General features: G+C 36.5%; 3 protein-coding genes across 16 annotated transcripts; 1 reads left to right on the top strand and 2 right to left on the bottom strand.

Moving 5' to 3' along the window:
* Window positions 1–2,916: 2,916 nt before the first annotated feature.
* LOC105174837 (F-box/LRR-repeat protein At3g58900) lies at window positions 2,917–6,275 on the bottom strand. 13 transcript variants are annotated; one of them, XR_016063264.1, is made up of 6 exons: window positions 6,140–6,275; window positions 4,501–5,458; window positions 4,234–4,389; window positions 3,870–4,159; window positions 3,350–3,487; window positions 2,917–3,263 (listed from the first exon to the last, which is right to left on the bottom strand). XR_016063264.1 is itself a non-coding variant. In XM_088876620.1 (6 exons), the coding sequence occupies exons 1-6, from the start codon at window positions 6,241–6,243 to the stop codon at window positions 3,418–3,420; spliced, it is 1,293 nt and encodes a 430-aa protein (XP_088732746.1). In that variant the 5' UTR covers window positions 6,244–6,274; the 3' UTR covers window positions 3,274–3,417. The 13 variants fall into 13 exon arrangements, 12 of the variants coding, with proteins under 12 accessions (XP_088732740.1, XP_088732742.1, XP_011095352.2 ...); XM_088876620.1 differs by lacking the exon at window positions 2,917–3,263 and having other exon boundaries at window positions 3,274–3,487; window positions 4,501–5,110; window positions 5,396–5,458; window positions 6,140–6,274; XM_088876621.1 differs by lacking the exon at window positions 2,917–3,263 and having other exon boundaries at window positions 3,274–3,487; window positions 4,501–5,110; window positions 5,396–5,458; window positions 6,101–6,249.
* A 2,655-nt stretch (window positions 6,276–8,930) lies between these two features.
* LOC105174836 (AP-5 complex subunit zeta-1) lies at window positions 8,931–16,291 on the top strand. Its single transcript, XM_088876351.1, has 16 exons — window positions 8,931–9,190; window positions 9,313–9,453; window positions 10,067–10,158; window positions 10,866–10,962; window positions 11,407–11,450; window positions 11,629–11,717; window positions 12,262–12,353; window positions 12,431–12,577; window positions 13,324–13,471; window positions 13,598–13,674; window positions 14,116–14,187; window positions 14,864–14,911; window positions 15,004–15,131; window positions 15,233–15,389; window positions 15,596–15,806; window positions 15,898–16,291. The coding sequence occupies exons 1-16, from the start codon at window positions 9,080–9,082 to the stop codon at window positions 15,945–15,947; spliced, it is 1,704 nt and encodes a 567-aa protein (XP_088732477.1). The 5' UTR covers window positions 8,931–9,079; the 3' UTR covers window positions 15,948–16,291.
* A 236-nt stretch (window positions 16,292–16,527) lies between these two features.
* Window positions 16,528–19,613, bottom strand: LOC105175143 (homeobox-leucine zipper protein PROTODERMAL FACTOR 2). Of its 2 annotated transcripts, none has more exons than XM_020698294.2 (8): window positions 19,543–19,613; window positions 18,457–18,987; window positions 18,255–18,356; window positions 17,856–18,056; window positions 17,582–17,768; window positions 17,250–17,515; window positions 17,083–17,178; window positions 16,528–17,015 (listed from the first exon to the last, which is right to left on the bottom strand). In XM_020698294.2, the coding sequence occupies exons 1-8, from the start codon at window positions 19,606–19,608 to the stop codon at window positions 16,638–16,640; spliced, it is 1,827 nt and encodes a 608-aa protein (XP_020553953.2). In that variant the 5' UTR covers window positions 19,609–19,613; the 3' UTR covers window positions 16,528–16,637. The 2 variants fall into 2 exon arrangements, with proteins under 2 accessions (XP_020553953.2, XP_088732476.1); XM_088876350.1 differs by lacking the exon at window positions 19,543–19,613 and adding an exon at window positions 19,128–19,250.
* Window positions 19,614–25,109: the final 5,496 nt, after the last annotated feature.

The raw sequence follows: 25,109 nt of genomic DNA, 5'->3' as shown, positions 1-25,109 counted from the left end.
TATTCAACACCTCCTTAAATATTATATCTGCTGAACTCCCGTTGTCTATCAGAACCTTGTGGACTGTAAAATTTGCTATGTCCATTCGTATCACCATTGGATCATTATCTGTCACGATCCTGGTCCCAGCATCTTGATCTCCAAACACGATCTCGGGGTTACTTGTCGTGTGTACCCCTTGCTTACGCCGCTCCCACCTAGTCTCTCTCTCAAATTTCCTTCTAGCTCTTCTCGACCATCCCTCTGATCCTCCAGCAATAGTATGGATGATGCCTTTCACAGGCGCATTCTCCGCCATCGTCTGGTTCCTTCGATCTTCTGCCCAATTTGACCGGTGATCTCTACTTCTCGATCTGCCTCTGCGATCATGTCTTCTTTCAAAATTATGGGGGTTATGTCTCCGAAAATACCCTTGTCGCACCAATCGCTCTATCTCATCCTTCAATTGATAGCACTCCTCTGTATCATGCCCTCTCTCTCGATGAAACCGACAGTACTTGTTCGAGTTTCTTTTGGCTGGAGTAACCCTTGTATGCTTCGGCCACATCAATATCTTATCTTTTTCTACCATCATGAGAGCTTTGGCCCTGGTCATATTTAAAGGAGTATACCTGCTATATTTCGGCTGGTAGGGTGGTTCCTTTTCCCTCTCCTTTTTTGATCGCACATCTCGATCTCTAGCGAATCTTCCATCTCTGGCTCGTTCTGTTGTTACTCTCCACTCCTCATCCTTCATTGCATTCATCTCCTCTTCATCAATATACTTTTGTGCCATTGCCATCAACTGCTCTGTATCGACAGGCGGGTCCCGTGCTAAAGCCGATGCAAAAACTCCTTTTTTCAATCCATGGATTAAGATACTAGTCATCATGTCTATCCTAAGATCCTGCACTTCCAACGTTTCGTTATTAAAACGTCCCATGAAGCTTTTCAGACTCTCACTCTCTCCTTGGCGGATAGTAAATAAATGCGTGGCCGATCTCTTCTGCTTTCTTTTGGAAGCGAAATGGAATGCGAATTTCTGCACCAGATGCTCATATGACTCTATACTACCCGGTGGCAAGTTCATGAACCATTCCTGAGCTTTTCCTGTCAACGTAGTAACGAATAGTTTAGCAACTATGGAACTGGCCTGCCCGTATAAGTTCATTACCATATCAAAAGCAGCTATATGTTCTTGTGGATCCCGTGTTCCATCATATTTTGGGAGGTCCGGCATCCTAAAACCGGGATTCACAGTTTCAATAAGGATCTGATTGGCGAAAGGTGAGTTCCGATGCTGTGCCACTATCTCTCCTCTTTTTTTAAGTTCGTCAATTTGCTTTCCCAGCAAAGCAATCTGTTTACTAACATTGTCTACTTCTGCTCGGGAGATAGCCGGTCCCCTAGGACGACTTGGAGCCCTGCTACTGGACCCTACGTCTGAGGGCAAGGGACCCTTCCGATTTGCTCCTGGTCGACTCATTCCTTCGTTATCTCGGGCATCTTCTCCTTCTTGAAACAGCCTTTTTCCTGCCACTTCTCTTTCTAACGGGGTTGCCGTTCTTCGCTCGTAGGCCACCAGGGCTTTTCTCCCCGCCTCTTCCATCATCTGTTGCAGTTCCCGCCGTGTCAATTGTACCGTTTCCTCTCGACCGGTCATGGGTGTATCTATCTCTTGTCGGGATGGATGTGCAATTGGTGTTGGGTCTTCTGCCGGAGTTTCCATTTCTCAACTGTATTCTTATCCGTCACCTTCGTTCCCACAGACGGCGCCAAATGATCCGGCTCGAAAATTCAGCTCCTTTCCAAGCCAGCAACCTGCTCTGCGTTCGTAATTTAGAAGGTAATCTGCAAGCAAGGAACGAACGTCACTTAGCCGGGGTTGATCCCGGCGTAGGTGCTCCGACGCTCAAGTTAGTTTTGGTGTATATATGTGAGATAACTCTCAAGGTTAAGTGAAGATGATAAACTCAAGACCTCGCCAAAAAAACCTCTCTTGGTACCCCGCGACCTCTTCCTTTATATACCCTGTTATCCAGTGATATCAGTAAGCTTATCTGAGTATCCACGTTCAGTATCCACTATCCGTGAATGGTGTTTAAGCGTCCTCATTTTTAGGAGTCAAGTACGCTCATGTAACTACCAAAGGATTGACCCTTGGTCAAAGACCTTCAAATTGTGTAGACTGTTTTACCCTCGTCTGAAGGGTATATTGGTCTTTTATAACATCACCATCATCAGCATCAAATAGTAATAATTTTAAATCAGGATGTCGCATTATCAACTGAAAAAATTGGTAAAGAAAATTCAATTACAAAGAAACAGTGATGGAGTAGGACATCTATGATTTTGCTGTCAGCCTCCTTTTTGGTTATTAACTTTTGCTGAAAAAGGAAGAGACATAGGGAAAAGCAAGCTTGTTCTTGTATTCAAAAGGGGCAGGCGGAGAAAATTCCAAACTGCTGTTGGCTTAATTTGTTTGAACTTTGAACCTTGGACTGGACTGTAAATGCCACACTCCAATTTGATTGTGTACTGTTGAATATCTCCACAGTCAGCCTGAGAAAAGCTCCTAAGTAAAACAAAAGTCTGCTACTTTAGTGAAGGATATATACATAGCCTTGTTATATCGACAACTCATCCGTCCGTCTAAAAAGGCATATTCTGGGGAACCTGCGAGCTCCCATTTCCACACTTGTTCACCTACTTCCATATGTAGGTCAACATTTCTCCGCACATACTCTAATGCCCACATGTATATAAACCTCGTCATTCCGATCATGTAGTTGAAAATGGAGCCAATACAATAGTGACATATACTAATAGATAGCTTTCCTAAATCAAGATACGAAGTCAATACTCCAAGATGTGCCAACACCATCTATGCATTCAAATTTCTTTGTAAACGACAAAATGGACAATGGCACCCCGTCATGAAATCAAAGACACTGAAGGAATCTACCGCTTGAGAATACATTAAACAAAAACACCCAAGTTTTGACTAGTATGACATTATGGGCATCAATATACATATATGAACAACTATTCAAAAGCTATATGTCAAACAAAATTCATCAGTAAAGGGCAGCCCATGAACGTCAGTAAGTTGGGGGTCTTCTGGTAGTTCTGATGTTCCAATGTTGAACAGAAGTAACACAAAAAACCTCAAGCAAGATACATCAGCAGCTAGCGACTGGTTCATTGAAGGTGGTGTTAGTGTGAGCAGATCAGCAAATGGACATGGTGCGCCTGTGAGATGGCGTCAGTGACTAAACAGTCATCTGGAGATATAACATACTCCATAAAGAAACAAGGCATGTGTAAACTAAATTGGCAAAAGATCAATTTAACGAAATGAATAGTTTACCAAATTCGAATGATTTAAACCACAATACCAACTCCACAAATGGTCCAGCAGTTTGATCAGAAGTGGATTCAGTTTGCAGTGAAATGCACAAGGGCATGGGGAAGTAAATAGTAGGAAAGGACACAGAAGGCAATAAATCTGCAGAGAGTTATCATGTTCTGATAAGCAAACATGCAGAAATGGAAAAGCATAACCATTTTCCTTTTTTCTTTTTTTTTCTTTTTTTGTATTAGGAGGAATGGAGGATAAGGGCTGGCGGCACGCCAAAATAAAAGTCATTCGTGCAATTATTAGTTATGAGAGAAAGGCTTCAAAATTCTGGTTTTTATCATTCATTTTAATGTTGTCAAATTCGTTATAGATAAGAAGTATGCATCTGAGAAACCTGAATAGAACCACTCTATCTTCCACACACATATGACAAGTGCCCCAACTTGAGGAAAGGGGAAATAAATAAAGATAACTTTTCGGCAAGTAACATCTAAAAGAGGAAAAAACTGAGCTTGGAAAATTTACCTACAAGCTACATGGAGGTTTCATGTGAACAGTAAGTGCAGAATTCTTGGAGCCTCTATAGAGTGTATGCAACTGATTGTTGATTTCCTTTCGGCTGATTTGATCACGAGAGGAACTATTGGACCAAAATACATTCATTTTCTCCAATACAATTGCATTTTCCAGCAAAAACTTCATAAACCATATTTCTCTATTAGTCCCATGGAGGTTCCGGTAGTTAACTGTCTTGAGACTCGACAAGACACAATTCGGAACTGATGTCAGCCTGGAACTGTCTTCACAGCGACCAAGTCCCTAGATGCAAGAACAACCACTTAGTTGTTGAGTATTTTAAATGCTAAGGTTGATTTCTTGTCCTCATTATCTACCTCGCAAAAATCAAGAGATTCTAACTTAGGCAAGCATTGTAGAAACTTTATCAACAGCTTGGTAGAATGCTCCCCAAATTCCCCCCTTAACTCCAAGAGGGTCAGGTTCTCAAACACTGGAAGGCGATCCATCACGTGCTCCACAAGAAAGAGAGACTTCACCATGAAATAGCAATAGGGTTAGCATGGTAGGAAAAAACAACAACAATCATCAATAATAAACCAATGTTGTCTAACATTAAAAATGCATCTCGCATCACCTATTACCTCAATGGTGCCGCTGGATATTCTCAAGCTACTAACGTTTCTCAGCCCTCCAAACAGCTTGATGGTTCGACAAGCAATCTCCCGCTGCCTCCCACAATGGTTTGGGATGTGAATTAATGCTAGTGCCGACGAAGAAAGACCATATAAATTGATCTTATTTGATAGATAACCACTGTACTTGAAGAATATCAGATTTCCAGCATCAATCTTGATATCACAACCCCGAAGATCATCGACCGAACAAAATGGCAAATCATCTATTATTAAGACCTTAAGTGAAGGCATAGTTATCGAGATACTCCTCAAATTCATCCATTCACAATCTAACACAGCCAATTCTTCTAGAAATGGACAACTAGAGAATAGAGTTTGCATCAAGTTATCATTAGGAAATGTGACAAGACAAAGGTGCAATGTTCTAAGGCATGGGAAAGAAATTCGAGGAGGCAGCTGAAGGGTACAATTCATTTCTAATCTTAGGACTGTGAGCAATTCATTATCAAAAACGCAACTGGGTAGCGCAAAAGGTTCCTCCACAAAAAGGCAAAGATCAAGCTCTTGAACATTTCGCCTGATAGCAGCTAAAATCCATTCATTGACACGAGATGCACTGAAACAAACACGACAAGAAAGGCGGAATCTTTTCACGTCAGATGTGTCTCTTAGTAGAAGCACCCTCTCAACAAAAGTCATGAAACGCGTGACATCAAGTGGATGCCAAAAGTCAAACTGACTAGAGTACAGCAACGAATCATCAAAGTTGATGCTGGGAACAGAAGTCCATAAGTACTTCCATCTTTTAGATAGCACACATGTTGACACAGCCTCTTTAGTAGGAAGATAGGACAGAATATCATGAAGGATGCAATCAGGTAAAAGGCTGATTTTGTCATACCCATCATCAATTATCTGCTCTGTAGATACCTTCATCACTTTAAAGCTTCCCATCAATCCATCCCTTTTTCAGAGAAAACAAAAAGGTGTTATTAGAGTTTCTTTAGTGCTTAACAGTATATGTATGCTTACCATTACCTAACAGAAGCCAAAAAATGGAAAAGCTAAAAATTATGAGCACAAGCTAACAGCCAAGAAACCAGAATGTCGCCCAAAACAACACTACTGAGATTTCAGGTATCCTGTATTGCCTCTAAAGTTGGAGAATCAACGCCCCAGGATTCCTCCCTGATAGAAAATGTTTCACTCAAACTCAAAAACTTCCCCAACCCATGAATACATTCAAGACCGTAGAACGAACCCACATGGCGAATGTTCTTTAAACACAGAAATTAACAGAAAAAAAGATCCATAAAGAGGGTAATGCAGCAATCAATTTAAGAAACACAACGCTAGGATGTCCGCGAACATTTATGTAAAGCATACGAGGTTAGAAAAACATTATTGCATTTCCAGACACGTCCAAGAAAAGAAAACATTTGATTAACCAAAACCCCGCACCCCTTTTTCCCCAAATATAATAAGAATCTGGGGTTAGAGACATTAGCTATAACAGGAGCAAGACAGACAGAGAGATATAGATACACACACACACATGTATATATATATAGAGTGAGAGAGAGAGAGGAGTATAGCATAGATATACGATTATAACAGTAGAAGATCATGGCGAGAGACTACAGACGAAGATGGGAGGACGGAGTGGCGTGGGGATCGGCGATTTCCAGAGTGTTTGAGTTGTTCGAAGCAGCAGGAATAAGTGGTGAGGTGGCGCGAGCTCGACGACATGATATTTATTGTCAACAGCTTTTAGTTTAGCTTAATCCTAAAACGCTTTTACGTTTAAACGTTTTTCACTTTGACAGGAGGCTTAGGCATGATTGTGATTAGATTTATATATGATTTTCTAAATTCAAAATCTATTCGTATTCACTAATCTTTTATTCTAGCTGGGATTAGATTTAGATATAGTTTTCTAAAATTTAAATTTATTAAATATTACTGGAAAAATTAATACGTATAAAATGAAATAACAATTTAAAGTAAAAAAAATCCCTTCTGCTTCAATTATTTACCTGGTTGATACACAGTCTAATCGCTAACGACATTTTATACTCATAACGAATCCAACATATATAACATCTTAAAAAGCTAAAACAAATCATATTAGTCTATATTACATAAGATGTGATTCTTATAAATTTAGCATGTTTGTATTGACGTCAATTTGAATTTTCTATTTTAAATCCTATCATATCTTCTATTCATATTAATATATAAAAAAATTATGTCGTTTATATAATTTAAGAAAAAAATTATATGCATTGGCGTTTGTGTAAGTTAAGTGATATAAAAGTTGCAATATAATTTGAAATAGAAAATTGAACGAAACTTATAATAAGGACAGCATCAAGAACTCATGCTTTCTCACTAGCAACACAATCATCAGGCGAAAATGAGACAGTTCCTTTGTTTACAGCATATGTAAACCTCATGTTGTGCTGTTGCATAGCTCCGAACACAGTCGGCATCAGCCCCAGGCAGAAACTAGTATTGTCCTTGTTCAGAAGGAAAACTCTCTCCGCCGGCACCCTAAAATGAAATGTCATGGACACAATCACATGCTCAAGCCTCAACCCTGAATGCATTTTGTAGCACTGCAGCAGACATTTTCTTGTCGAACCTGTACGAGTACTCTTGGGATCCTAATGTAAGCAGCTCGATGGATGTTAGAGAGTATAGTGTTGGTGTCAATGAGGAAACCAGTGTTTGTTCTATTATTGTGTAAAGCATCTTTGTGAATTTTGAGTCTAAGATTTCCAAGACTTGTGTCAATCAAGTCTAGTGCATATGCATAGGGGTAGTACAGATGTTGCACCAGTGGGGCTATTTCTACTTTGCCTTTGCCTTTGATAATATCATTGCCAAACCTTAGGTAGAAACCAGGAGTAGGAGAATATCGCCCTCTGATTATGCTGCTCAGTTGAGTGATCAAAGAAGGATACCAGAACTAGGGCCATAGTTGATGTTTTGCTCTTTTTTGTGCAGCCAAATCTGACGTCATTCACGTTTGTGGTCGTGTTCTTCACTCTCTGGATTAGAAATTTCTCGATAGTAGCCACCCCAGAAGCCGATCCTCCATTAGGGTAGCTGATTTTGTAGATGCGATCTTCATTCTTTCTTCTGAAAATCGGGTCCTTGCAAGTATGGCTATCATGACGAATCTTCCTATAAGTGTGAGACGTGTGTTGATCATAGTAGTTATCACCTTGGCATTTTGTCCAGGTGAGTGGACTAATGGCAGAATCCAAATTCAAGTACACGTTCTGCTTGATGAGGTCGTCCCGTTATAAGTTGCAAGAAATTCCGTCCGCGTCCGCGTGGAAGTAGGTCTCGACCTTTTGTCCGTGGCTCATAAGCCCAAGATATGCAGGGGAGAGTGAGAAGTCCCTACCAATAAGCCTGAGCCTAAGATCTATATGATTTGTGATGCAACTTTCCCAAATCTTGACAGTGCTGTAATGTGGAGCTCTGTCCTGAAATTAATATGTTCTCATCTGCATGAGATGTTATGAGTGAACCCATAAAATCTAAGTACATTTGTTGATAATAAATGTTGCATCTCAGTTTTATTTCATTTTTTTAAATGTTTGAAACATTTTAATTGAAGAATGTTTGGTGAGAATTCGATTTATATAGCATGCAAATGGGTTGGGAATTGGGTGGCCCATTTATTATATATAGTGGTTTGTGGCCCATGAGTTAATGGGCTTGTATTTCATTCGATTAATGAAAATATTAATTTTTATTTGTTAAAAATTTAAAAAAATTTATTTATCTAAAGAGTTATTTGTTAGGCAAAACAAATATTAGAAGTCCTAAATATAATTTTTTAAATCATAAAAAATTTATGTGTAATTATACAAAATCTTAGGGGAGAAAAATACAATTATCCCCATTAATTATTATTATATAAAAATAATACCAGGTTTTATTTTTTTTTTAAAAAATTATGCTAATCAATTAAATTCTTGGGACGCCCAAACTCATGTTAAGATTCTCCCATTTAAAAAAATAATTAAATTATTCGATATTTGATTAAAATATATCAATCAAAATTTATTTAAATTTAATAAATTAAATTTAAATAAAAAATTTGGGCTTAGCTCTAACTCTATTGTATGAGTATAATAACAATAATATATATAAAAGTATCAAATTACTCCAATTTAATTCATATTTAATTTTGTTAAAGTTCTTTGAAATTTGATTAAGATCAATAATTAAATTAAATTTAAGATATAATTTTTAAAACTCGACAATACTCAAACAAATTTAAATAATAACATGTTCAGCTATACCCAATAACTTTCCAAAACATTCGCAGAAAGTAAATTTCAGTTTGCCCCTCGAATTATCTCTAATTATCAATTATTACCCTATTATTATCAAAAGCTAAAAAGACCAGAGAAGATCTTTATTCAGTTTGGCAAGTAGTGCTGAAGCACTTGAAAATTCGCAAGCTTCTCGACAATAATGAGAGAATGAATGTGCATTTCCTGTAGCCTTGACTGATTAATACAATTGGAAAAGCTAAAAGATTTATCTAGAAAGGCAATTGAAAATGGTGGATAGAGATAAAGAATGGGAATTTCATCTCCGATCGTTGTCGTCCACCGGCAGAGATTCCAATTACGCCACTGACCCTGCTTCCGATCCTTCGCTTATGAACTCCGTTAATTTCTCTTTCTACTTTCAGTCTTCTTTTTTTTGTTTTTTCCTGATTCTTGTTCAGTGTTTCAATTTTTCTTTGGTGATTTTTTGTCTAAACTTCTCATGTTTGTGTTGATTTTGTAGGTCAAAAGGTTGCATGAGCTCTGCAAAACGGAGAAAGCAGAAGAATTGATGGCTAGGGTTTACCCCCATCTGAACAAAATATTTCAGCGCTGCGTTACCTCAATTTCCCAGAGTCGAACCTCCAACGGCCTTCTTTTGCTGGTACCCTCTTTTTTCTTTTACTATTTTTTCTTTTTTAGTTGTTTGTTATATATGAAAGTATATACAAGTCAAAAAGCTAAAATGTGGACAGTCCGATGAGAATTTCCCCCCTTTTATTATCTGATTATGCAATTTTATGACCTTACCAGAGTAGTTCACTTTAAATTCAACGGGGTGATTTAAATTTTCGGTTATAACAAAGAATCTTTTTTTTTTTCTTTTTCTATTTTTGGTTACATTGGTCTTTGGAGGGCTTATGATGCAATCCTAGTAAATGCAACTGGCAGCACTCATCAAAGAGCCCATGAAACACCCACTAACGAAAGGAAAGTCACTTAAGTTAATGTAATATTATGTTTATGCCTACGGACATTTTGAACTGTGTAACATTTTTCTTATGTTCACTAGAATACTACTTACGGACGATACACATGTATAGAGTTACCTACTCGTTCATTCACACATAGATATATGTGGATTGTGCCATTGCGAGGTTTTTATGCATTGTGACGCAAATGTCGTATGGGAATTAGTTTGCAACTTTCGATTACAGAGGTTATGAATGCTAATTCAAACTGCTTACTTGTGCTCTAATTTATCATTTGTCATTCAGGCAATTCTTCAGTTTTTTCTTGATTTTGGAGATGTAGTATTACATGATGCCGATCCTAGTCTGCGGACATTTTTCAGATCATGTTTGAGTCGGTAAGGCAAAATATTTTCTTTTCTTGTCTATATTTCAAAAAGAGTGGAGATATCATGTAATCCGTCCTACACTTATATATTTTGCCAGCTGTATGCTCTCTTTCCAGTGTCAAATGAAAAACGAAAGACTGGTAATACCAGTATTGGAAAAATATGGAATCGCGACAGAATTTGACTTTGTGCTTGGCAGAGGCAGTAGGTTGTCCATAGTTTAACTCTTCAACACTTGGATTCCCACTTCACTTTATGCAATAAGTTTCGAATCATTGTTGGGTACTGGTTTGTTGGTAGCTTTTGATGGGTTTAATCTGGCCCATGATTGTTGATTTAATGATACTTTAAAGAAGAAAAAGGAAAAGAATCATCATCTTTACAATGAGTACTTCATCTCCTGATTTGAGATTGATGGAGCAACATTTGATTTTTAACTGTTGCTTTTACTTCATATGCCCAAGGAACTACCATACCAAGCAACTAAAGGCCACCAAAGATTTAAAATGCCCATTCATCAAATTGTTTTTAAGTGGTTTCTTGTCTAAGTTCGTACCTTTTACTGGATCAGTAGAAATTGATATAAAGGTCAATTCAAAGTCTCTGTCTTCTAATTTGTGGTTTTCTTTACTCATGAATTTTTTGCCAGTAGAGTAGACTGAAATTATCGATTTGATAGTTGTCATGCACCTGCTCCTTTCTAATTATTCTTGCAGTGAGTTTGCAGACCCAGTTGTTGCTGAGGCAACTCTTGAATTTCTGAGCTCAAACAAAGAAAAACTGCTAAAGTCTTTCCCTACATTACTTCCTCAGGTATATGTTTGAGATAAATTACTATAGCTACAGTGGAAAAGGATAAATTGATATTGATTATGTCTGATGTGATGAATGTGCAAACTTAATGTTTAGAGAACTTTATTGATTAAATTTTAAAGAACTTTGCTGACTAAGGAATTGCATAACATTTGAGATAAAGCTGGCCTGATACTTATGGGTGCGATATATGCCATCATACTGCAGCATGACATATCATCCAATTATCAAAGGTTTTCTAGACTGAAGGAGTACTTCTGAGATGTTTTAGACAGCAAAATTGCAGCCTAATGGTTGATTGAGTTTGCTGAACAATGGATTGCTTCTGAAGAATAGAAGCTTTCATGTTCCCTGAACTTAGTCCCATGTAGTTTTTGCAAATTCACATTCCTTTAATTTATTATAGCATCATGTGTGTCTCACATCTTTTGTTAAAATGTGCAGTTTTTCCCGTTAATGCTGAAACTGATTGCATGGAATGGAGAGAAGTAAGTCCAATGTTGTTGTGTAGTGTCTGTTTTAGTTGTCTGTTAGAACTTGTTGGGGGCATATGACCTTTATGATATGCCATCACTGGTTTGGATATGTTTGCTTTTGCAACCGAGTGTGCCTTTTTTACTGTAATCTTTTGTTCTTTTGCTATTAATACTTTTCTTTGCCATGCAGACTAGAAAATTTGTTCCTGAGAGTTTTCTCAGGACTCATCTCTCCTGGATCCTTCATTCCCCTGTTTCCATCGCTGGTAGACTTACCTAGTAAGTTCATTTTTCATTGTTTTATGATATCTGCCTTATGCTTTGGTGGTGCCTTCATTTGGACTTCAGAAGTTGGAGTGCTTCATGTAGAGACCTTATGATCCATTCCCGCATTCTAAATCTGGCCTTTAAAGTCTCAATGCCACTAGAACTTTAGAACTAGAGTTTGGAGCTCTATAGTTTCATCCATACTGCAATCCAAAATTTCTAAATGGATAAACAACGAAGATGTGGTAATTCTTGCCTGTTAAGCTCACCACCAATGGAGGTTCTTGTTTCAAGTACTTGTCTGCATTCTCATGCCCAAACTTTAAGCTGAAATGAACATCTCTGTTTTATTCTTCCCCTCCTTTCTCATGCATGAGTAAGTGTTTGAGTACTTTGCAGATGCGGAATCTTAATTATCCCCCACTTGCTTGCTTTCTGCAAGAATTCTTTGAAAGTTTTGAGAACACCATTATCATTCCTCTGCTAGCAACAGCTATTTTTCAATTATTTATTGGTTATGTTTTTACATTGTGACATCTTTCTGTGTCTTTACTAGTATTGGTTGTGGCACTGGAGAAGGTAGAAAGAAGTTCAGGGTCACTTGTCGGAAGCAGCATAGCTTCAATTCAGAAAAGTGCTGCTCCTGAGGTCTTTATGCAACTTCTAGAAACCATACCGGTTAAAGTTTTTGCTCTTCATTACTGATGCTTACTCATTGAATACAGATGCTGCTTGCTCTGATGGATGAGGCATATACTGGCTCAACTATAGGAGATGGAGGTGCAGATTCTGAATCTGAAGATAGCACTCCTATCGCTGTAGCTGACCCTCTCTTTCTTGATATCCTCAAGGATGAGAATGATGGTCTTGCTGTATGTCCTTTCTGTACAGTTGGTAGCTAACACTATACAGTATGATGGATGGATATAGTGTAGCATAATAGGGGCTCGATTGTTATGGCTTTTCCATCATATTGTTTCACTGTATTTGGTTGCCCGTGTATATTACTCCCATTCTCCCATATGTATGGATCTAGATCGTCGCAGCATAGAGTTTGGAAAATCGAAATTCTACGAATTTTTCGACTATTGTCCTAAACTAGTGGTTGAGAGTTACTGGTCCTATGTTATTCAGCTTTAGGAGGTAGGGTATTCTGGGAAAAAGATCCATTTTAAAATATGACCCCTTATTATGGGAATTTGGACTGAGAGTATTAAATATTCATTATTTCATAAATGCACATCATGCCGAGGGCCATGCCTTAGCACATGTTTATAGGATTCATGCTTTCTGTATTAGGTTCTCTTTTGTTCTCGTCACTTTTTTACAAGTCAAGGTTCATGGGCAAATCTTGTTTCTAAAATGGTCAGGCAATTTGTTTTAGTGCTACCCTTGAACTGGCTGTGATCTAGAGCAGTTACTACTTCTTAAAACTTTTTGTATAATTTTCAGCTCATGCGTATAATATCTATTTATATCATTGTTTATTGATCTGATTTCTCTTAGGAGTATGTGTAGGTGATTTTATGTGGTGATCCAACAAATTGGGAGAAATGGCGTCGGTTATTTAGGTTGAGTTACCTGGAAACTTACGTTTCATATCTATGTAATGTTTCAGGAACGTCATTGGACCTCTCCTGCAATGGCTGCAGCTTTGCAGGCAGTCATAAATGCCCCTTTGTCCAAAAGACTGAAGGAAGCACTCAAAATGGCACCCAAGCTTCTCGATTCTTATTTCACCTTAGCAGTACATGATGGCAATGATTGTATGTGTACACTGGTTCTCATTATTGTTTTCAGTTGAAATAGAACATAACTGAAGCTGCTGCATACATCTCAGCGGAAGTGTTTTTGCTGGACATCTGGTTGATTCTGATATATCTTTGTGCCAGCTCTAATATGTGCTTTGATTCCTCTGATTATGGCAAGATATTCCACTTTATTTCCAGACAAAATTTTCTCATATGAGGTAATTTTATTTTTTATCTTTTATTTACATTTCTTCTGAATGGGAGGTACCCCATTCTGTTCCTTTAAAGAGAACGAATTGGTTCATTATTACAGTTACCTGTATTAGGGAATTCAATGCTTTTGCAACCTGTTTTTGTTTTGTCTTTTTTATGCATGTAATTTTAGGGGCTACTATTGGTAGCATTTCTTACACCTCCTTTATAAGGCATATATCCACATGCACATGTCAAACAAGAATCAATTTTCTCGTTATGTGCCACGTGCTACTTGTTCCCCCCGGTTTTGCCCCCAAGATTCTCTCTCCTTCTCTCTCTCAGTCTCCACACACACACAAGCGCCTTTTCAGTTATATGATACTGATTTTAAGTTGAACTCTTTTACTTTATCCATCGAATATTATATGACTTAATCGCATGATGCAACTGATGTACAAATGCAGGTTCAGAAGAGGCTCTTAGAATTCATGCTTGCTGCCTTCCATCGATCGCCTCATTTCATAGCACTTCTTAAGGTAATTTCAAGTCAAATTTTGCTTTGATTTTCATCACCTCCATTTTGAATTTAGCATTGACCATTGCAATATGTACTGGAGACGATTTGAGGCAATCAAATAATGTTGCAATCTGTTTTATATTTGATAGCTGCACTTGAACATCATTCTGGGTTGTGTCATCTAGTCTAGCATTATATCATTCCACGTTGGGAGATTATCGTAATTGCTTTTGCAGAATAGAGGTTAGATACTAGCCTGAGCAAATAACACTTAGTGAAAACATTATGACCAAGAATTTCTCTCCATATCTAGATACGTCTATTCACTGAACACCATTATAGCATTAGAGCCGGACGCCGGTAATTTTCGTCCACTTACACTAAACATATTATATATATATATATATAAGGATGAATATGCATATCTGCATTTTTCATATGCAGACATAGTTTTCTTGGAAAGATGGATAATCATATCTGCTTGATGTCAAAACCTCATTATTGTGGCAATGTAGCAACATGTCCTTACCCAGCCAAGTTGGTCTGGAACCTTTTTTTGTCAGTTAGTAATGTTGCTTCCATGGCATGCTAAATGTTAAGAAATTTGGCGGAATTCTGTTCTTCACTTGTAACAATGATGATATATTTTGCTTATCTTTTATACAAGGGATGTATAACTCTGTATCTTGCTGCAGAAGCCAATTGTAGACAGGCTTGGAGAAGCTTATGACAACTCTGCAAAGGTCCAACCAAGCAAGCCCCTCTGCTCTGTAAATAAATGTGATTAACTCCTGCAACGACAAATTTCTACTGAACATCTCTTCTTCCTGCACAGACTGAACTGGCATTACAGCTCTGTTGGGCGATTGGGGAGTATGGAGGTGGTGGTGGGTCTCATAAAGATGCAGCTCGTGAACTTTTTGAGAGTCTGGAATTACTTCTATATGAAAATCTTGCTTCAAGGTATTTTAGGATTTCCCAAATGCAGGTATATTATGTGTTGAATTTTGGTTTTGGCACTAATATCCTGATTCTCATATTGTCCTTATTACTTTGTGGTGAAGTCGCTTGGGGTTAGGTAAAGCAGCCCATGTTTCTGGCAGCTCAAGTTTCAGAAAATCGTCTCAGTCAAGGCTCCTCTGTTTTGTGGTGACTGCAATAGCCAAACTTGCCACTTATCATCGTGAATTACTACCAAGGGCTCGTGTGTCCCTGGCGAAGGTCGGAATTGTTGGAAATTTTTACATAATTATTGTTTTTAAGTTTTTGCGCTGCCAGCTTTCAGGGCTAGGGTTTGTTAGACACGTTTCATTAAGGTTCCCACAAACACAAAGCATATGTGCATATAACTAGCCTTAGGCAGTCAACTATAGCTTCGGCCTTTTACATAGCCCTGATGTGTGAGTAATTTGGCATAATTATCTCAGGTGGCTCGTTCGCGAATTTCAGATGCGAGGGTGTGGAAACGTGCTCAGGATTATTTGGGTTTAATGAGTGAGCCTGCAATATGTTTGTCAGTCTTGGGCCCTTCCAACCCCTCAACTGAAGTCATGCAATACCCAGGCACCGTCAATTGGAGCGAAGGCCATAAGAAAATGATTGCTCATGTTCCATTCTACATCCTGGGCAGCCAAGAAGGTAACCAGCGTTCTGCAAAATGTGTCTCAATTTCTTAATTTTACAATTTTAATGTCTTTACAGAGAATGACACTCTTTTCCTTCTGGGCAGGTCCTCCTTCCCATGATTTTTCGTTTTTGGATATTCTTCCAAGGGAGTAGGTTTCTTTTCCGGTCTTCATCTGCATATGCCAGTGAGCTGATATCCGTTGCGATTTCACATGAAAATATTGGGGGCAAAGACACAACTTACATGTCTACCATTCGAGCTTCACAGAGTAACCTGTTTGGGCAAATCAGTGGAGTTTGGACCATATTCACATTTCCAATTACAACCAGTTATTTTCTCAACTCTATTTTGCTGATCACCATTTTCACAGTATTCCCAGATATGAATTCCCTGCAATATAACACAGAAAAAGCTTGAGTATGCCTGGATTGTTAACATATGGAAATGTACAACACTTATCCTTGTTTACAAAAAATTTGATGCAATTACTATACAATGGATCTGCCTGTCGAGTTCCCATGGTTAATTTGATCTCACGTCAGTTTGTTTTCTTGGTAAGATTGCAAACTTTGTTGCTTTACCCAATAGATATATATAAGGTCTTATTCCTCAAATTAAGCTTAAGAAATTGTTCACATTGTTATTGCATTCCTTTTCAGGAAGTAACTCTTGAAAATATTTTAAGAGATTCTCTCTCGAAACGTGTTAAAATTAACAATGCGACTGGACTAATGTTAAGTTGTTGGGTGAGCTGGCATCTCATATAAAGAAAACATGTTAAGAATTTCAAATGTTAAAATACTATCTTTATTTCCCACTATTTTCTAAGAGAAGATGTGAATTCATTTGATCGTGATGACTCCCAAAGCATTCCCAGATTTGGGCAGGAGGGCTGTCCAAATCCGGGAAACTGTTTCTTTCATGAGTCTGTAAGCTGTCAACACTGACTGTGGAGGCAGTTCTTCAGGCGTCGTCAGCTGTTCATCCATGATCTGGAACCCAATTGTCAGGATAGTATTCTGAGTTGCAGCATCGTCATCTGGCGACCCTTCTGGTAAAACTGCAAAACCTGAAGGGAGTATGGCCACTGAATCTGCACATCCACCTTGCAATATATGATGCATTGCAGGAACGTCTACTGGAGCGTACACAATGTAGAAGGCAGTCGAGTCACTGAAACTTTCTTGCAGGTATGTGATCTCTCTTCTATTTGATGAACCCTGCTAATTTTATAGCAAGAATTTATCAACCGTTGGTTGATTTAGAGAAAGATAAGGAATTAATTACCTCTACTGAAATGACTGAAATGCAATCTGTGGAGTTACGAGCTGAAGACATTCGTATGACGTCTTGAATTTCCAGGCCATGAGAAAGAACATCCCACTGCATTGTGTCTACAGTTTATACTGCGAATATGCATGAAAAAGAACAGGAAAATGTTGTTAAAAATGTACCTTATTTCTGTTATACCCAGAATGAAGAAAACTGAATACGTCATTCTGCTTCACAGGGAGCCAAACTGAAGTCGCTACGGTCACTGTTACACCACGAGGGATCTGTGGATCGTCCAGGTTAAAGCTGGTCTTAATCAAGATTTCTTCTGCTCCAGGTACCGGCAACGGTCTCCATACACTTTCTACATTTGAGCATATGTTGGAATTAAATTGTCTGACCATTCTCTGTGCCAACTTCAATAAACCAGTCCTAGCAGCTCCAAACCCTGCAAAGCAGTACCATATTGAAAACATATAAATTTTCTTGGAAAAAGGGACTAAAATTAGCTGACCTTCATTATTAGTTAACATGTAATTAAGGGACTCATTTTCTGCCTCTAGAGTCGCAATCCGGTCGCATTCCCTCTCTAACGATGATACCCAGCGTTTTGCGCTGAATGCAAAACCTGACTTGAGTATTCCCCTAAACATATAGTTAACCACACTGTTACTTTCTGCATTGTGCTCCACCCAAGTGACCTGGAGATTTCAAGATGATTTTGAACATCGGTCTGAACTTTTTGAATATGAGTGTATATTTTGAGAAATAATGGTTGCAGTTTTTACCGTTGATAATCCATCTTGAAGGACTTGAATTACACACCCTGATGGCTTTCTTTGGCACGTTACTGCCGGACTAGGGAAAATAGTCTCTAAAGAAACGTCGGCTACCACCCAAGTATCGATATCTATCTGCCTTGAGCATCTGACGAAATATATTTCCCGAGTCTTGACAAGAGGAGAAGGGACATGAAATTCTGCCACCATCTGCATATGAATTTAACTTGCATTCTTTAGCGTATGTACAATTAAGAACCGGCATTTGTTTGATTGAACAGATAAAGTACTAATAATGTGATAGAGAAGAGCTGAAATGATTATTGATACTCGCAACATATGCTATATGCTAATGATTCATGCAACATCTATATATGCATATGCATATGCATATATGTAAATTTGTACCACTTGCAAGGTTCCATTCGGGTTCTCCTGGTTTCCGGTGGACAGAACTTCAAGAATTTTGGCATTCGAGACAATGTTTGAGAATGTTGCTGACCACTTGTCCTGTTCACAGAAAATGAAAATAGGTCGTTGCAGTAAGCGCATACCAATAAAACTATGATACATGGGTATTCTCTTGCAATGTCAAAGTGAGAACACTCACGACATCCATGAACATATTCACAAGGCCAACTGGATTACTGAAAACAACTCCAATGGCCCTGGAAGCTTCGGAATCTACATTGGTTGTTCTATATGAAGACATGCACACGTTTTCAGATGAGCAGCATTCGATTTTTTCATTAAGGTTGGGGAGATCTGACGGTTCTGCTTCTGTAATCACTCTGATAATTTCCTCCAGAGTTGGATCAAGGGACACAAATCTTCGCCTGTATTCTGATACATTCAGAACCTCAGAGCCCTTGTCAATATCGAATAACCACAAGGGTTCTCGTTCTAGGGCCATTAGCCTCAGCTCTTCACTTGCAGCAACTGCAAGGTCGATAATTTTCATCTTGTGTACGTCTGCGCAAGCTGAGATCGACACCAGGAGATCACTGGCCCGTTGGATATCAGTCTTTGCATGATCATAGTTAAGAAACGACTCAAAATTTGCACAGATCCCATGGTAAGCTTGATCATGGATTGGAAGGCTTGAGGGCGCAAAGATCTCAGCTGCCCTGCTGATTTTACACTGTAGTTCACATAAAAAGTAGCATTTTCAGATCATTTACTCTTCTCATCCAGTGATTGATAATTCATCACTAAACCACATTACATAAAATAAACACGAGATACATCCATTAATAGTTATCAGCAAAAGAAATAGCGAACCAAAGAGGTCAATATACTCATCAAGAGAACGTTTTCACTTGAACGTGTACACCACTTGTTCATAAATTTCCCCTCTTCTCAATTCCGTCAAAAAACCATAGTACCAGTTGTCAAAGCTGTCGATGAAACTTACAAGAAAGATTAATTCCCTCGAACAGTCTTTTCAGTACCGAGCACATAATGCAATAATGATTGGCACACATCGGTATATTAACTCTGTCAGATTCAGTGAACATCTGAAGTATTGTTAGTGAAATGTAGCATTCACTTCACCTAATGGTGGTAACTTGATTTCCATAAAATTGATGTGTGTTTATGGGCACTGCCCCAATGAAAATGGTGAAAAGCCAGAGAGATCATTTTCATGACAAAGAAAGAATACAATGAAGAAAGTCCCCACAACATTCATCATTACCTTTGGATCATCATCAGTACCATTATTGCGGCTTAATCCTAACCTGTCACCCTCCGCCATCTTCATATCCTGGACCTACCCATCAAAACAAACCATACCACCTGAATTAACATTCATTTCACAATACATACATATACATATATATATATATATATTTAAATCAAGTCTGATCACATCCAATCAATCACATTATCGATATTATTATCACCACATTGTTCGAGTCCTATCAAAATAGGTACATAAATGCGTACCTGAGTGTTGAGTTCCTGTATTTGTGTACACAATTCATATTGGGTTTTGAGTTCCTTCATGATGAGAGACTGATTCTTGAAAGAATGCAATCAGGGTGGGCTAAGTGACAGTAAATCTACGTAACTGTGAGATGATAGGATTAGGGTTGGTCAAGGGTGGATGGATTTGATATGTTAGTGTAGCATGTCACCCGGGTGGTTAGTTAAGTAGGATAGGAGGATATCAACTTTCGAAAATCAATAGCATATTCCCTCTGACCTATGTACATGTATATTCGAATTAGATTTAGTCGAATTAAATTAATAATATAACAAGTATGATATTTTTTTATATAATTTGTTATTTTTAAAAATTATACATCAATTACACCAATAATATATTACACTTATTATATAATTAATTTAAATTCAACCAAACTTGATTTAGATTAAAATTTACTGTATCTCTATACCCAACTTCATAGTACTTTTCTTTTCTTATTAATCGTGAGAGTATGATCTGACGTGTGTGTGAAAAGACAAACATTCTTATAAATCAAAATTGAATAATTAATTTACAAAACTACATCAAAAGAAAACTTTTTTTCTAACAAAGAAATAGAATTGCATCAATCTTGTTACAATACGAAAATACGAAGTATTGTACATTTTGGTTCGATTAATTCTCGTACATCACAACAAATACAAGATCAAGAATCCATCAAATAAGCTAGCACTGTTATGTCAAAATGGACTGTGTCCAATACTTTTGGTTGATTTGTACCTTGTTATAATTATAGATTGTTCTTTTGATGCCTTCAATTTTTTTATGTCGTAATTTTAATTTTAGTTTTTTATATATGAATAATAAAAATTTAATTATTGAACTATGGTATGGCGGGCGGCGATCAGCCCCATACCAAATACAAGAACAAGAACGCGGCCGACCGTACATCTGCACGTGGTGCCATGTGCACGCAGCAGACAAACTTTTTGAAACCACACGTGTCTGATTGCCACATCATCCCACCCATGTCATCTTATCTTTTTTCTTTCGGTTATATTATCTTTTTGTTATTATTATTATTTTATGACAATTTTACTCCCTTCTCTTAAGATTTGATGCAATTAGACGTAAATTTTCTATGGTTTGCAAAATTATATTTAGCAATCATGATGTTTGCTTCTGTCAAATAAATAAGTCTTTTCGTTAGTGAAAATTCACTAAATTTGTTGATATTAACAAAAAAAACTGAATAAAAAGTGACATTTATCTTTAATGGATCTTATAGCAGGTCAAATAATTTTTTCAGAACTAAATTATTCTTATAACAGTGAAGATATATCTCTTCACATGCATTAATGCGTGAAAATATATGAGGATAATTTGGTCATAAAAGATTTATTTAACTTGCAATAAATTAGTAATAAGTCAATCGATGGTAACTATATATTTTTAAGCGCAATTATTGGAGGGAGCAGAACAATTATTGGAGCCTCCTAATCCCATCAAAAATACAAAGTGGACTAAACCACCTCTCATAATTAAACTACGACTCTCATACTTTAGACGATTGAAATTTTTAATAATGAAATTAATCAATTTCACTTAAAATTATGTTTTTTTAATTAATAATTGTTGAACATTATTTTTTAAGAAAAGAATCTAACATAGAAAAATGGCAATCCTTATTTTTTTCAAAAAATTAATAATAATAATAAAAAGAAGCAGCTCAATTAATTTGATGAAATTAAAGTGGAAAGTAGCATATATATATATATGTGTGTGTATGTATGTATACCTAAATTCCGGAAAGAAATAATAAATAAATAGGTTTGACTCTTGCAGTATTCATGTCAGGCTTTATAACATCACTTCCTCCATGTTTTCTTCCAAATCATTCCCATCTTTTCTTTTCTTTTTTAATTAAAGAAACAAAAGGTGAAATTGCCGGCTAATTGTTATCATCATCATTAATAACTTTATTTAATTACTACATTTTTAAATTTCATTATCCAAATTCATCAACATATAAAATAAAAAGAAATTAAAATGCATTTACACTTATACTTATTTATTTTTTGTGAGAAAATTATTAACTAATATAATAAACCCCTTAATTACGTGTTAGCAGAAAATCGACCATTCATTGATGAGCAACATATATATATATATACTCATTTATAGGTACGTGCCTATTTTAGGCTTCAATGAGAATCATAATATATAACAAAATAGGTATAATTACGTCTGTTTGTCATAGATCATAATATATTAGAAGTTTGAGACGACCAAAATGAAATACTTATGTTTTTATTACATAAATAATTTTGAAACTATCAATTTTACCATTAAGACAAGATCTCATCGGCCGGTTCCTATCATAAATTGGAACAACCTAAACTTGGGCAAGAATTTGTCATTGAGCTTAGATACCAACAAGAAACATTCAATTAAAGATGAAGAAATCATGCTTTTCCCTCATCTCCCCAACCCCATGTTGGAAAAACCAAAAAAAAAAAAAAAAAAAGAAAAAAAAGCCATGAGAAAAGTGGGTCGATAGGGATGAACCACAACACAATTTGGTGGGAACAAGGTTGTGGGTGAACATCGTATTCCATTGTCCTTGCAGTTGAAACTTTAACAGTAAAATGGAAATTAAGTGACATATATGTCATGTACGTGAACATTGATTGCTGAGTTGCCTCTTTTGCAACTATAAAAATACCACATTTTTTGTGGCTCACAATTACTTACGTAAACAACGCCCCCATAATCAAAATATTATGAATTTGAATTCCATCAATACGTGAATGTTAATATATTTTAAGAGTCGATGTACATATTTAATATTAATAATCGATATAAATTAATTATTAATATTAAAATTTATGATATACATATAATGGATTCCAAAAAATAAAAACTACTTCATATTTGTCCCACCAAGAACAGAATATTTTAGTCCATAGATTTTTGGGTCATAATTTGCTATACCAATAAATTTATGTCTGGTTATAATATAATTAAAGGCTTGGAATGAAATTTTGAATTGTAATAATTACAAGCAATTAGCGTGTTCCCATTTTGCCCTGCAAGAGGTTTACTTGGCCAGCCTCGTGTTTTTGCAATTTTCGTTAAATGACACTGTTTAATTCACCAAGGTAGACAACAACACACACCCAAAATTGTGGGTTACGGAAACTCTGTCTTTTCTGAAATAATTAGGAGGTCGAGGCATGCCTTACTCGTGTTATTGAAACCCCAGATAGACATATAGTTCTTTTAGCTACTTTTCCACCCTAATGAATTGATATTATTGTTAGCATCAGCTTAGTTGACGAAATTGAAACTCATGATCATAATATCATAAATTTGAATCCCATTATATATAGACATTTGATCTACTTTGATAATAGTTGTGTGATTAGTTAAAAAAAAAAGACGAAAAACCCCCTTCGTACAATCTAGTGTACGTAATATCGATTAATAAAAATTGACGAGCCATCTATTGGGATTGTCCAACGGCCATGTACTATGTCAAGAATCAGGCATATATAGGGTGGAGGCAACCCTTGACATTCCGTCTCTCGTATAATAGGCAACTAAGTGGTCGTCCTGCATATATAATGACACTCTTAATGCAAGATTATTACTAATTCGGAGATTATAGAATATGATTTTTTTAATAAAAAAAAGACGTGTTAATGTCAATTTCACTATCAATTGTTAGGTTCTTGGCAATGTCAATTATTATTATTGTTCGTGTACTGATTTAGGTTTGTGCACAACAAATTAAGATAATTAACTAACAAATTAAAAGATATATAGTAGACTTTTAATGATTGCCACAAATAAAAAAATAAGTTGAAGGGTATGAATGTCAGCTCTGCTAATTAAGGAGGATTTAATGGTTTTAGTCAACAGCAAAAATATGTGGTTAATTAATTTGTTATAAGCTATATATATATATATTATTTTAGCTATAAGTCAATACCATCACTTATTCCATTTTATTCATTCCATCACGTTTTTATGTCTTCAACGGCCATTTAATTTTTAAATTTTTTGGATAAAGTAAAATAGGAAGAGAAATGTAAATATCAAATAAAATTAGAGAGTGCCCAAGTATAAATTTTTTCTTGTTTAAAAAAAATAAAGAAAGAGATTGGATAATTGGTGAGATAAACTATATTTATACTTCTCTTGTTCGGAAATTTCAAGTTGATAGGGGTTTAATAAGAAGGGCATTTTTAAAGGGTAAAAATTATTCGTTATAAAACCTCAAAATATTTTGCACATAAAGTGGGTTTTACCCATCACATTATTATTAAAGTTGATGTCCTCTAAGGTTTTTTATAAGACCACAAGCAAGGGACATCAGCCTAGTGCGTTGGAAGTTCAGCTGGCCCATCTTATGGGTCCAAGAATCGAGTTCATTCAAATCGGACACACTATCATACAACTAGGTGGACACATCATATTACTTGTCAATACATTAAGACGCGTCATCCTAAAATATCACTTGGTGGCTCCTAGTAGATTAATGACAAATAAGTTGATAATTTACAGGTAAACAATTATCAGATTTTCAGGTAGATTTGGCAAGACATAATTAGTCAATCTAGTTACATCAGTCAATTCAAGTCCAAATCGTGCATGGATTTTCAGCTAATTAGTTAGCTGATTCAAAGAGTTTTCAAATGGTATATGTCTCTTTACAACAAACTCTCGTATTAATTGTGCTCTGTACGCACCTATAAATAGAGGCTCTATGCAGTCATTTGGTAATGTCAATCTTCACTCTCAAACTTTCACTTATTCTCTCAACTCTCACTCGTTTTCAAGCTATTCTAAACTTGTATTTTGCACTCCACACGATTATATATCAATTCCATACCATATTTCATCATTATTCTCACTTTAACCCAAGTTGTCTTTTACACTTTTTGAGTAATTAATTGTTACTAACTTGAATATCAGAATGTTAATCTTTGTTCTCACATAGTAATAACCGTTGATTTTAGAATTTTTTTAAAAATTGGTATGGGTATAATTGAGTAGACATCAAAATTAGTAAAAAGTGTATCAAACAAAGAAAATAATAATTAATGTTGTGAATGAATAAGGTATAGATAATAGGTGAATGAATGAAGTCTTTGGGCAAAGAATATTGAGAGGGGGCGGCAATTAAAGTAAGTTGGTGATGAAAGAAACAATTAGAACAGCTCGCACTCACTCTCCTATAATTCCTCGTATACATTAATTAATTTATTAATGAAGAAAACAAGATTTGGCAAATCCCATTCTAATCATATTCTAATTAATCCCCCTCC

Source organism: Sesamum indicum, linkage group LG12, assembly GCF_026168435.1.
Source record: "Sesamum indicum cultivar Baizhima isolate 11 linkage group LG12, ASM2616843v1, whole genome shotgun sequence".
Taxonomy (NCBI): domain Eukaryota; kingdom Viridiplantae; phylum Streptophyta; class Magnoliopsida; order Lamiales; family Pedaliaceae; genus Sesamum; species Sesamum indicum.
Note: the sequence above shows the minus strand (reverse complement) of the source record. Positions and strands in the feature narration are given on the sequence as shown.

Bases quoted from the DNA above. Each gene is read 5' to 3' on its own strand.
- LOC105174837 (XM_088876612.1), bottom strand. From the start codon at position 6,243: ATGTCGTCGAGCTCGCGCCACCTCACCACTTATTCCTGCTGCTTCGAA. The intron at 4,390-4,500 runs GTAATAGGTGAT...TTCATGGTGAAG, and splicing joins TATCCAGCGGCACCATTGAG to TCTCTCTTTCTTGTGGAGCA. The intron at 4,160-4,233 runs GTAGATAATGAG...TCTTGCATCTAG, and splicing joins AATCTCTTGATTTTTGCGAG to GGACTTGGTCGCTGTGAAGA.
- LOC105174836 (XM_088876351.1), top strand. From the start codon at position 9,080: ATGGTGGATAGAGATAAAGAATGGGAATTTCATCTCCGATCGTTGTCG. The intron at 9,454-10,066 runs GTACCCTCTTTT...TTTGTCATTCAG, and splicing joins CCAACGGCCTTCTTTTGCTG to GCAATTCTTCAGTTTTTTCT. The intron at 14,912-15,003 runs GTCCAACCAAGC...CTTCCTGCACAG, and splicing joins CTTATGACAACTCTGCAAAG to ACTGAACTGGCATTACAGCT.
- LOC105175143 (XM_020698294.2), bottom strand. From the start codon at position 19,608: ATGAAGATGGCGGAGGGTGACAGGTTAGGATTAAGCCGCAATAATGGT. The intron at 18,057-18,254 runs GTACAAATTTAC...ATTCATATGCAG, and splicing joins CGAATGGAACCTTGCAAGTG to ATGGTGGCAGAATTTCATGT. The intron at 17,179-17,249 runs GTACATTTTTAA...GACACAATGCAG, and splicing joins CTGGGTATAACAGAAATAAG to TGGGATGTTCTTTCTCATGG.